The sequence below is a fragment of the Haliaeetus leucocephalus genome, unplaced genomic scaffold (genome assembly GCF_000737465.1).
Source record: "Haliaeetus leucocephalus isolate CR32 unplaced genomic scaffold, Haliaeetus_leucocephalus-4.0 Scaffold306, whole genome shotgun sequence".
Taxonomy (NCBI): domain Eukaryota; kingdom Metazoa; phylum Chordata; class Aves; order Accipitriformes; family Accipitridae; genus Haliaeetus; species Haliaeetus leucocephalus.
The window spans coordinates 7,967,301-7,979,509 of record NW_010972742.1 but is presented as its reverse complement, the minus strand read 5'-3'; the positions used below and the strand labels follow the sequence as shown (position 1 = coordinate 7,979,509).

General features: G+C 53.5%; 1 protein-coding gene across 1 annotated transcript in view; it reads right to left on the bottom strand.

The window, feature by feature from the left end:
* The window catches only part of ASTN2 (astrotactin 2), a 302,383-nt gene that overhangs the window by 229,891 nt on the left and 60,283 nt on the right, over positions 1–12,209 (bottom strand). Inside the window, exon 4 of the mRNA XM_010571011.1 lies at positions 9,535–9,642. Coding sequence (XP_010569313.1) covers positions 9,535–9,642 — 108 coding nt within the window. The remainder of the gene's footprint in view (positions 1–9,534; positions 9,643–12,209) is intronic.

Sequence of the window (12,209 nt, the reverse complement as noted above, 5' to 3'; positions counted from 1 at the left end):
TAGGAAGGAAAAAAAAAAAAAGGTATGTTCAGAACACGTATGGATTTATGAGCAACACAAATATCCCGCGCTCTTGGTAATATGATGTTTCTAAATCAGGCTCATAAATACATGCTTGGGAGATTAGTCTATAAAAAAAATAAACTTTAATTACCCCATCTTTATCAGCACACAGCCCATGGTGTTAGCCATATGTGGGTGTTAAACGCCAAGTGCTTTGCAATCTTCCCCACCCCCCCAGAGATAATAGCATAATACAGAATGTTTCGCGGCTACTCGGATATTAAAATGTATTTCTACCACCCGAGGAAGACGGGGCTGGGGAAACCAAGCGGGAGAACAGCGAGTGCCTGAACTGCTTAGCAACGCGCGGTGCAGCCGCCAGCGCCCGGCCGCCGTGCCGTGCCGCATGCAGAAGCACCCGGCGTGGGGCGAGCGGCACCCCCGGCACCCCCGGGGAGCGGCGAGCCCACCGCAGCCCGTCTCGCGTCTCCGTGCTGCTCCCAACGCACGCCAATGCTGCCGGCGTGTCAGAGTGGGGCACTCCTAATGATCCTTCTTTGTGTTCCAGCGGAGGCTCATTAATACGGTACAACAGCGTTTCCAGGACACCCTCACACACAGAAACATCTCAAGGTGTTTTACAAGTGGGAGATCATGTCAAATCAAATCAAACGCCAATTAAGACGAGCAGCGGTGTTGGCAGGCGGCTCTTGCCACGGAGCACCCCTGTGCCGGGGAGCAGCGCTGCCCATCTCCCCTCCCTGCCCTGCACCAGGGCCTCCCCACCCCTTCCACAGCAGGATGGTCCCTCTTTCTCCAACACACCAGCCACACGGGATGGGACGGGATGGGACATCCTCCTTCCAGCCAGACCCAGCTCTCCTGCACCACGGTCCCCACCAAGCCTTGATGGACGACTCTGCCCCAGAGCCACCTCCCTCAGAAAGGAGGGGGTACTGATGCAATGAACCCTCCAGGCAGCATCTGAGCAGCGAGGTGAGAGCGCAAGCAGGCATTTCATTGCGTACCCTCTCTACGATGCCTGGCCTCAGCCCCTCCTCGAGCAGGCACCTTCTCCGTCACTGCCTTGGACAAATCCCAAGGGATAGTGCTCGTATCTACAGTCTGGATCTGGGTCAGGGCACTGGGCTGTCTCCAGCGTCATCCCCAGAGTCAGCAGGATGGGGATCAGCCCCAAAGTGGTGGCTTTGCTCCCCTCGTGCCAGGGGAGACCCCCGGGGAGACTCCGCTCACCTCCAAGGCGGCAGAGGGGGCACACACAAGAAGGGACGGGAGGGAAGCGAGGAGGACAGACGGCTGTGTTGTGCAGCAGAAGGGTGAGATCAGACTCTTCTGGATTTATAGAGGATTTGATCTCGCTAAGCGCATGCTGAATCAGATTACTACTATTAACGTTTATGAATTACCCACTAGCAATTAGCCGAGGTGTCCTCTGGTACGGCGGGGGGGGTGCAGAAAAGGCAGCCCTGGGGTGTGGGTCAGGGAGAGGAGATGCCGAGGGGTGGCACGGCCACCGTGGGGAGGTCGGGGTCAGACCCCATGGCGAGCCAAGGGTTTGGCAGCTGAGCTCCGGTATGCACCGCAGCCTGCAACCACTCGCCCCGGCGAGCTCTCGCACTCCTCCAGTAGCCCGAGCCTTGGCCCTTTATGCGCTCCTGGAGTTTTAGTGCCTCGTGTACTGAATAAATGTATTTACTTCCTATTTATACAGTTACCGGTGGTGCTCCCCTTTTGCTCTAAAACGCTGTACCTGCAGCTCGCAGGGAGATGCCACCAGCAAATTCCAATCAGGAGGAGGAGGAGGAGGATGGGGGGAAGCGGAGGGAAAGGAAAAGCCCTGAAGGCTGGGCAAGGAAGGGGCAGCAGAGGGGAGGGGGGACAATGGAGAAGACCGAGGTGGCACAGGTTGAGATGTGGTCTTTGCTGACCCACCAGCCCCATCACCACCAGGGTCACCACCTCCACCCCGGTCACCCTGGGCAGGGTCTCCTGCCCGCATATCTTAGACCTCCGCCAGCACAGCAAAGGGGGAAGAATTTGTGCAAACCCGATTTGGTCTCCTGGCGCTGTTACATTTTTTGCATTTCTCTGGGCATGGACAATTAAAATCAATGAAGTCAGTTTTGCTTTCATGTTCTCGGTGCTGAATTGGTTGAGATAAAATCACATTAAAGAAACAGTTACATATTTAAAGTCAGAGATTGCCTGCACTGGAATTTTCTTTCACGCAAATCAATGGAAACACTTCTCCTGGAATTAAGGCCTGATCTTTTTTTGTTTTAAACTCCAAATGAGTCCCAATTTTACAATATACAAACACAAAGGCAAATCTGAGTGGAAGGCTTCATTTTAAGGAGGAGGGAAAGCAATTTTCAATACAGTGTAACGGAAACATTATTCCTACAGGAGAAAAGAGAAAAAAACCTCATCATTATCTATGAAATAGCTCCTGTTGAGTCACAGCCCAGGGAGGATTGTGCTCGGCGAGCAAAGGGCTGGTCAGACAGCTGAATTGATTTTGGAGATCAGGAGAGAGCAGTGATGGAGGCCAGGCTGCCAGGGAGAGCTCAGGACCTGGCAGGAGATGCCCCAGCACCCGGCGAGCTGCCCATGGCTGCTGGACCTCCACCACACTGCCCATCCAGGCCCTGCCGGCTCTCCCATCGCCACCCTGCAGGCAGAGCTGGGCTGCTGCCTGGGATCTGGGAACTGGCCTGGGATCTCCAAAGACAAAAAAACCCAAACCAAACCAAAAAAACCCCACCCAGACCTTTCTTTCTGGGGATCTTTCCCCTCCCTCCACTATTCTTAGAATAAATGCAAAATGACCCAACAGGATGAGAATAAAAATCTCTGCTCTGCAACAGCTCCCCAGAGTCGGGGCGTATCCCTTCCATGCCTCAGTTTCCCCCACAGCCAAGTGCCACACACGGATGAGCTTCACCAAGGCGGCGTGACGTCCGCAACCCTCTGCCTCCTCCCCCTACTCCAGCCAGGAGACAAATCCATCGCGTCACGGGCGCGCCGAGCATCAGCACCAAAACGCGTCTTCATTTTCCAGCCGGCGCTAACTCTCGCCCTCCTCCCGCCTGCATCCAGCACCGTGTTTATGTTCCGCTTCCTGGGAAACAAGAGGCTCGTTACGATGCGGAGGGCGACAGCAGAGCGATTAGTGGAATTTGTTACCCACATGCTCTGAACAAAATTAAATTAAAAGTGCTGCTTTGCTGTCAAGATAAGGGCCAAGCCGGAGAGATAATTTTTCACTCTCAAACACTCAATTACTCGCTGAGGCTGTATCAGATACAATCAAAAAATAAATAAATAAATAGAAAGACCCACGCTGCCTCCAGGAACAGATGTAAAAGCCATTATCTCCAGCACAGTCCGGGGAAGTTAAAAAGCCTGCGGCTGCCGCCGCTCCACGACCGCTTTAATTGCGGACCCCTCTGCTCCCCAGCTCACGCTTTGCAACCACCTTGCCACAGTGGCCCCTCTCCCCAAAAGCTCCGTACCCAGGGCATGGGCAGGAGAGTGTGTGCACCCCTATACGTACAGCCACCGGGGACTTACGGGACCAAACAGGCTGCTGGAGCAACCCCAGCCCAGCTTCCCTGCACAGATGGAGTCTAACAGGGATGGAGAGGGGCTCTGGGTGGGTTTTATGTGCTGATGCAGCGCCTGCTTGTTCTGCGAGCAAAATAAGCCATCATGCAAAAGCACCGCATATGTTTGCTTGCTAGAAAAGCAGCATCCACGACAGAGCTTTTTGAGAGCTGAGAAAGGTTGAAAATTAACAGCATCCCTCGTTGGCACCACCGCCCTGGGGCATCGCAGGGGTCTAGGCAGGGGCTGTGCTGCCGGGGTGCAGCCTGGGGGCGGGTGTACCCTGGTCCTCCGGGAGGTAAAGATGGGACTTATATCATGAAGGTATCTTATCCCCAGAGATTTGGGGATGTCCAGGTTGCATGGGACCCCAGTTGTCCCCTCTGGGGTGCTCTTCCCTGGCCTCGCAGAGAGCTGCATGGCTCCACGTGCCACGAACCAGCTGGGTGTGCACCGCGCACCAACGCTGAGCCGTCCGTCTGTCCCTGCAGCGAGCGGCAATGCATCCCCTTCCCGGGGAAGCTGGGGCACGGCCGGCTGCGCCACGGGCTGACCCCACAACACGAGGAGGGGACGGGCAGCCAGCACAGGGCTGCCAGCAGCGGCAGGGAGGGAGAAAGCTCCCCGAGCACAGACAGACAGCACGAGGCACGGACAGACCCATTACTCCCTCTTGCTACTGTAAGCAACCCAAATCAACGTGTTTGCTTTATCGCCTTTTGTCTCCCATTTGATTCCCGACGGCGTCTCCCCCAGTTCGAAGGCTGCCGGGATAGCGAGCTGAACCCAGTGCGGACCCGGGGGGGATGATTCCCTGAGGAGCATGGCACGGCACAGATGGGGCGACACGTTGCCCACAGCGTTTACTCAGCCCCAGCGGGACCGGGGGCACTGGCAGAGCATGGAGAACGGTACCCAAATTTCATTCTGCATTTCGTTTAGTCCCCCATGAAATAATAAGTGTCTGCTGCCTCCGGAGAGAGGAGAGGATCAAAGCGAAGCTTCCTCATATGTAACAGACTCCGAATACCTAATATTCCCTTATAAAAGGCCTTGTTTTAAACACCAAATACAGAGGCAGATCAAAGCTCAGCTTCTCATTTCTCTAACAGCCCTCAGAAGACTTCGCCAGCCAGCAAGGCACACACATGCGCGCGCACACGCGCGGCTGACACCAATCCAAGGTACATAATTGAACTCTGCTAATTTGTCTAAACCATCACTGCGTGCTATGGAAACAGCCAGATGCTTTGTTCACGGAGACCTCAGCCGAGGAGCATCCCAAAATCAGGTCCTCCCTTCCTTGGGCTGCTGGGGAGCTCTCCTGGAATGGCAGCAGGTTGCTGGATGGGAAGGTACCACCCGAATGAAAGCTATGCATGGAAACAGGGTGGGATATTTCCCTCCTCCTCCTTTAGCAGGCTGCAATAGAGATGATGCCAAGAGGGGTGAAGCGATCCCAGGTCCGAGCGTGGAGGAGCAGGCTCGGGCTGGTCCGGCTCAGACTGAAGCAGATGCCAGAGCCTGCTTGAAAGGCAGCAGCCAGCTGAGGACGTTCGATGAGAGATCCCAGCTGGGTCACTGTGCTGGGTGCCCTCCAGCACATCTCAACCATCACGGTATCAACGGCATTGCTTTGCGCTTGCACCCAGCGCTCCATTTTGTATTTGCGTTTCCAGCAACTCTCTGGACCTGACCTTTCTGCTGATGTGAGGAGCGAGATCAGCCCCAGCCCCAAGGGCTCACCAGCCGCCACGGAGACCCCCGGCAGGTCCCAGGGTCTCAGACAACGGCCAGGCTGCAGGAGAGGCCAGAGGCTCTCCGGGTCCCCAAGATGAATGGGGTCAGGATGCTCAGCCCCTCGCAGGGTCTCCGGATGATGCCATCGCTTTCCCTGCCTCAGTTTCCCCTGACCCAGGAAGCCACACAGCATCTGCCTTGCAGACCCAATGCGATGCCGATTTACTCTTCATTCATCCCTTAGAGACCTTCTCCTAGAAGGGGCTTTAAAAGAGCAGAATCATTTCTGTGTTACAGAGCAGCTGCTCCAGGGCCCGAGGAAGCAGACGGAGGTGGAGGCGGCTCACTCGCGCCTCCCCCCTCTCCACCAGAGGGGCTCATTAGACTCACCGAGTCCTTGACGAGCCAGGCAGCACAGAACACAGGGGCCAGCCCACCGCTGCAGGGAGCCTGGTACGGCCTTGGAGTTCTGATGCTGCTTCTTTTCTCCCCCCCCCCATCTTTCTCTCTATTTGAATAGCCATCGGGCAGGCACTGCATGTGACCTGCGGCGCTCAGGGCTGCAAAGCCTGACCTGGAGCTGGATATATTTTGCTGGGCAGGAGGCAAGCACAACCCCAGAGCAAGGAGGATGGAGCAGAAGCAAGGCACTGTGCAAGCGAGGTTTGTGCATAGGGCTCTGCCTCCCTGGTTTGGGTTTTTTTTTTTTTGCTACTAATACTTTCCTCTCAAACTCAGAGGGAGACCTGACTGAACACATCCCACGCTGCTCAGCAGAAGAGAAGAACCAAGTAGTATCAAAGCTTGGTATCACCCGTGATGGGCAGCTGGGAATGTGGATTAGCATCTCTACAACACTGGCAGCTCTCTCTTGCAGAGACTTCAGCTCTGGTGAAAGGCACGATGACTGACAGCCCTGGAGACAAGAGCCATCCCTGTACCACAGCCGGCACGCAAGGAGGTTCCCACGCTTCCCGATTCTCCCAGGGGAGTGGGAAAGGGGAGAGCCAGCCCCCACAGCAAGCAGAGCCCTGGAGTGCACACAGCCGTTGTGAACAGGTTGCAAGAAAAACTAATTTCTGGAAAACCTCGTGGAGTCAGTAATGTGGGTCAGCAGGAAGGAGCAAACCAGCCATCCCTGGCCCCAGCTGAGGGTCCCTCCAGCCTCTGAGCATGGAGCTCCACATGGCCCGACAGCCTCTCTCAGTACTCGTTTCACTTGGAAAAGCAGGACATTAAGTCCAAATTCCAGCTCCCTTGGGACTGCAGGCCAGCCCTGCCATCAGCGCTGCCACCCAGAGCAGCGGTCACACTGATCCACCGAAAAGAAGCAGAGGGTGGAGAGCTGGTGTGGGCACAGGCACAGGGCCGTGGTGAAGAGAAGAGATGCCTCGCTGCAGACAGGTATGAACAGAGCACTTCTTGGCATGAGCCAGCTCCCCAGAGACACCAGTGACCAGCATTGCCTCTCCCAGCTGAAATCCCAGAGGTGGGGCTGAGCCCAACAGCAGACAAGGACCAAGGTTCCATAGAAAAGCCTCCTCTGTGTTATTTCTTACACTCTCCCCACCTCTAACTTCTCTGGAGACTTTCCAAAGACAGGAAACATAAGCGTCAGGGGATCCCACAGACCTAGAAGCTGGGAAGATGCGTGGTGCGGCATGCTGGGACCCCAGAAGGTGATGCCTTGGCCGTCCCTGCCTCTGCGCCCAGACTGATCAGATTTACTTCTCTGTGTATTCCAGCACTGAAAACCAGGTATCAATGGGTCTGCTGCTCCTGAGCTACCAGAACAAGCTCTCCCACGCATAGTATTTACCTATGGGAATGTCCCTCTAAAATACCTTGCAAACACACTACAAAACCTGCAGTCTTTCTTCTACAGGTCACAAAAAGCCCACAACCACTTAACCAGTTGGCTTCAACAAAGCTCCAAGTAAAACCAAACCTACGCGCCACCTAAGTGAAAACTTCCCATTGCATCGGCTGGGATCAATGCCTTGACAGTATCAGTAATTAGGCTCAATCCTGCAAAACCTCATCCAAGAAGAGAAACCCCAAGGAATCTCTCTCCTTGGACCTGATAACTATCTCACAGCACCTGCAATGACACACAACCATGGCAAAATCGATACAGGAACATCACTGTAAGAATTAACCGTATCTGACGACACATCCTTCTCTATTAGAGTTATGATCTCATCCAATTATGGATCTTTGCTGAACTCGTAATTATGAGTTTGGTACTGTGACTTCCCACTAAGCTATTACCTTCCTTCCACGAGGGAGAGAAGAGTCAATGAAAGGATAATGGAAAATTCCTTTCAAGGACACAGCGATGGCAAAATTTAGCTAGACAGGAGGGGAAATTCAATGGGGACTTTATGCAGGACAATTCCCTCGGTTAACCAGCACCAAACATGAACAAACCAGGTTCTCGCAGCATCACTCAAACGCTAACGTAGATCTAACAGCCAGCTCTGTGCAACCGTGCAAGGCAGCTCTTCCTCCTGAATTCCCTTCAAACCCAGCCATCAAAGCTGCCCAGGTGAACAACAGCTTATTCAAAGGAAAAGAAAGGAATTCTTCCCATTTATCTATTCCTTTATATTTGCCCTACAAGGACGCTTAAACAAACAACCCAAAGGCAACGTATATGTCAATAAGAATATCTTTGTACCCGGCATCCAGCATGAATGTGTTTCGAGAGACTGACTCGACCTCACGAGGAATGACGTCAAAGCAGCAGGAAAGCAAAGATTTATCTCTTTTCCTTAAAACACAGTTTTCCACACCTTGCTTGCGCACTATCTCTCCCTTCCCTTGTGGTGGCTGAAAAAAACTCAAATTTTGGTGACTTTTCCAAAGTACCCAACGACTTTAACACCCAGCCCAGTATTTCAGAATAACTCATCAAAAACCTACTTCAGCACTTGGGAAATTTTCCTCCCTGCACCAGCAACTTTTCGGGACCATTTCTTTTGTCCCTGTTTGCAATACAACCAAGTTCTTCCTTCTCTTGCACATCATTTTCCCTTTAACACAGCTATGCTTGTACTGCAACAGGTAACTAACTCACAAATTCTCTCCCTGCTTTCCATCAAAAGTTCATTTTAAACTTGGTGAGAATTTCTTGTAGTTCTAAAACGCATGGGGGAAAAAAAAAAAATTAATGCCCTGCCTCTCAGCAGGAACAAATGCAATGCACCCCTGTGCATGTGTGTGTTTATTCCCATGTGCAATCATCAAGCTGATCAGAGGTGTTGAGGTAATTTCACATTCAAATAAACACCTTGTGAGCATTTATCGGAATGCCTAATCATTGAAACAAATGGGGCCGCATTTGCTGTGGTGGGCGCAGGCATCTATCTGGCGTGCTGTGCTCTGCCAATGCCCGGCTTAATACAGAAAACAAATGGAGGGAGCAGACCCACTGTGCAATTTTTAAATTGCTTCCCAACGTAGTGATTTCCTGACAGTGATTTTTCAAATGCAGCAGCAGCAGCAAGGCTCGCCCTGTCCTCCGCCAAAGAGCTTGGTCCAAGGGTCCCGAACAAAAACGATCCAGTGTGGTATGACCGGAGAAAACATGGATGCTAATTTCAAACTGCAGATGATATTTCAGTTTCTCAGCTCCTCTAACTCACAAAAAAGCCTGAAGGGACTCCGGTCTACAAACCCCTGCCCCAGCCCTCATTTTGAATTTGTTCCTTTTAATTGCCTTTGTGCCAAGAGGAAGGCTGGGAAATTTCTGTCCAACTAATGCTTTGCATGGGAAATAAAGGGCAGAAAACAGGAGTCTGGAGCAAGGAATTGCCAAGGTGACCATCCCCAACAGCTGCAGGTGTCCCACCAGGACTGCCGCCGGTGCAGCTTTAGGGAAGTGCCAGGGCATGTGTAACGTAACTGATACTAGAAACCATCAAAGAAACCCAGAACCTCAGCAACATCACTGGGAAATGCTATTTATGGCTCCTGCATGGTGCTGCATCGCACAAACAGCATATCTTGGGATATCCTTAATACTATGGACTGGTATTGCGGTCCTTACCTAAACTCATGCAGTATCAGACAGCATCAACCCACAGAAACAGTTAAGGTGCTTAACCATTTTTTTCCCTCTTACACCCATACACATCACCAGTGCCTGTGTCATTTTTGTACCTTTGCTTCGTCTCCGGCTCCGATACTGCTCAGTGTAGAAGGTTAGCTGGGTTTCATCGTCCGCCTCTGAACCAGAGTTTCCTTTGGCACGTCCAAACCCAATCCCACCTGCAAGCAATAGAGAGGAAAAAAAATCAGCCCTGTCAGCTGGGATGCATGGCAGCAGGGGGGAGCTGGGAGCTCCTTGGCAGAGTTGCTGGATTTGGCTGGCATCCACCGCTCCCAGCCCAGGTGCTCTGCTTGGGCTCACCAGAAGTGACCAGGGACTTTGCCACTCGTGATTTCGCTGGTTCCTTTTTGCCCTCGTTAAGAATCAAGACCCCATGGTGCCAATTGCGATGTGAATGTAAGAAGATGCTTTCTACCTCCAGGAATATATTTTGCAAATGTATTGTAATGTATTTACAAAGAAAAACTCTGAATGTAGAAGCTGCTTTCCCCAAGGACACCTGCATAGTGAAGCCCAGTGAATTTTAGGTCTTTGCTTCAAAGCAAACCCAGCAGAGACAAGCAGCACGGGGGGAATACAGCACTCGGGAGGTGCTCAGGACCCCGCTGCATGGCAAGGGTCCGGCTTCCCTCCCTCAGCACCCACTTTGGTCCATTTGCTGCACCAGCTCGCCATGCCGGCCAGCAGCATGCATCCCTGCAGCGGCTGGTACCAACAGCCATGGCAAGGAGCAGGACTGGCCCACGGTTTACCCGGCATCTCCCTCCCGGAGCTGGAGAGGGTGCAGAATGCTGGAGGAGCCTGGCTCGCTTCAGCCGCCAGACCCACCAAGGAGCGACAGATGCTTAAAAAGTGACACAGACTCTAACTGGCAGAAGTCCTTCAATCCTTGCAGAGTTTAAAGCAGAGAGGCCTCTGGGGGTTGACAGTGGCCCTTTAAACTGCCATTAAAATATTTTACTGTTTTTAAAAAATCCTTTATTCTAGGCAGAAGCACAATTTCCCCACTTCTTGGCAGGCGAACAGAAAACGAGCAGTGCCTTCTGCCCTCTGAAATCCTTAATCACCGTGATGAGAAGTGGCTGGCAGGAGCCAGAGGGACGCCGGGAGCTCGGCACGTGGCTCCTGGCCCGTCCGTGCCCCAACCTGGCCGCGCAGTGCCCTTGGACAGGGGGGTCAGGAAGAAGCTCCACCAGCTCCTTTCCTCCTGAAAGCAGCAGGCGAGGTGTCAGTGCTTGCACACAGCAGCATTTAGTGCTTGGACATGGGGGCTGGGGGCAGTTTACAGGCTTGCACCCCAAACCCTAACCCACCACCAGCCCCTCTTCAAACCCCCGTATCACAGCGAACATCCAACGTCACGATGCACCCCCACGCCAGGGACTGGGGTTTTGAAGGGCACAGCAAAGTGGTAAAACCAATAAGGCTTATTCGCATCAGCGAGGAAAATCTTAATTAACCTGGGCTTCTAATGCAGGCCCTCGGGCAACCAGCCAGGGCTGCAGTTCTGCTGCACATCCCCTTCTCCTGCTGAGCAAGGGCTGCCCAGGGCTCTCTCCCAGCCCGGGGCCAGGAGACAGACACCAGCTACCGGAGGGTTTTCCCCCCCACAGCTCAGCAGAGCCATCTCCTCTGCCTGGGAGAGGGACCTGGACGTCGCCTGCGCAGGCGGCACACGGCACGTCCCTCTGCCACCTTCCCATGGGCCAGACCTGGTCCCTTTTGTGCAGGCAGATGGCTGGGGATGGACAGAGGCAGCGATCTCCGGTGCTCACTCTGCTCTCGAACCCCACCGAGGTGAGCAAGGCAACCAGTGCAGGCAGCAGCCGCTCCACCAGCCACCATCCCAGCCCCCTCCAGCCGCCCCGCGTTTGTTTGCCGGCTGCATCTCCGTGATGGATGGCGCTGACATGTTAAATTACTCAGGCTGGATGTCTTCGGAGAGCTGGTGACAGCGATATTGCATTTTCTGATTACCCAGCACTGCACAGGATGTATAAATACAGGAGTTGGGAGACCCGGCGCAGGTCCCCAGCCCGCAGCGGAAACGTCTCCTCTGCCCCAACACGTGGTGGCAGAGGTCAGCCTGGAAACACGAGCCCGGGGCAGAGAAACAGCTGCAAGGGATGCGCTTTTACCCCTTCACGCTGTCAAGGGTGCTGGAACACATCTTGGCGATGCTTTTGGGGGTCCCGGAACCCAGTCGAGGCAGGCTGTAGGATGCAGGAGTGCTGATCCTCAACCGACCCCGCCGTGAACCTCATTTCACCTTTAACTGGCCCCAAAATCTTGCCAAAGCATCCCTGCGAGATGCTTGCGTTTGGGGCAATACCACCTGCACCAGCTCCGCCGGCTGGCCTCGGTGGCAGGCTGCTCGTGGGAGCACAGGGCTGAGGATGCTCACAGCAGACAGCACCCATGTGAACAGGGATGAACAGGGAGAGTACCCAATTAAAGCCATACAGCCCTGCCTGCTCAGCCCTCTTTTTCTCTTAAAAAAGAGAAAGAAGCCCACCAAGTAACAGAAAAAGGATCCTAATCGCCGCAACGGATTACAAAGCAGAATAAGATGCTTAAAAGAGAGAAGGACAGGGAAACAGCAACTTTGCACCTGTAACACACCAGCAACTGTCTGCAGCGGCTCCCCCAGGGAGCTACACCCCCTTTACACCCAGTTTACTCCTATTTAGATTTGAGAAAAACCAAAGCTCCCCCTCCTCGCCCG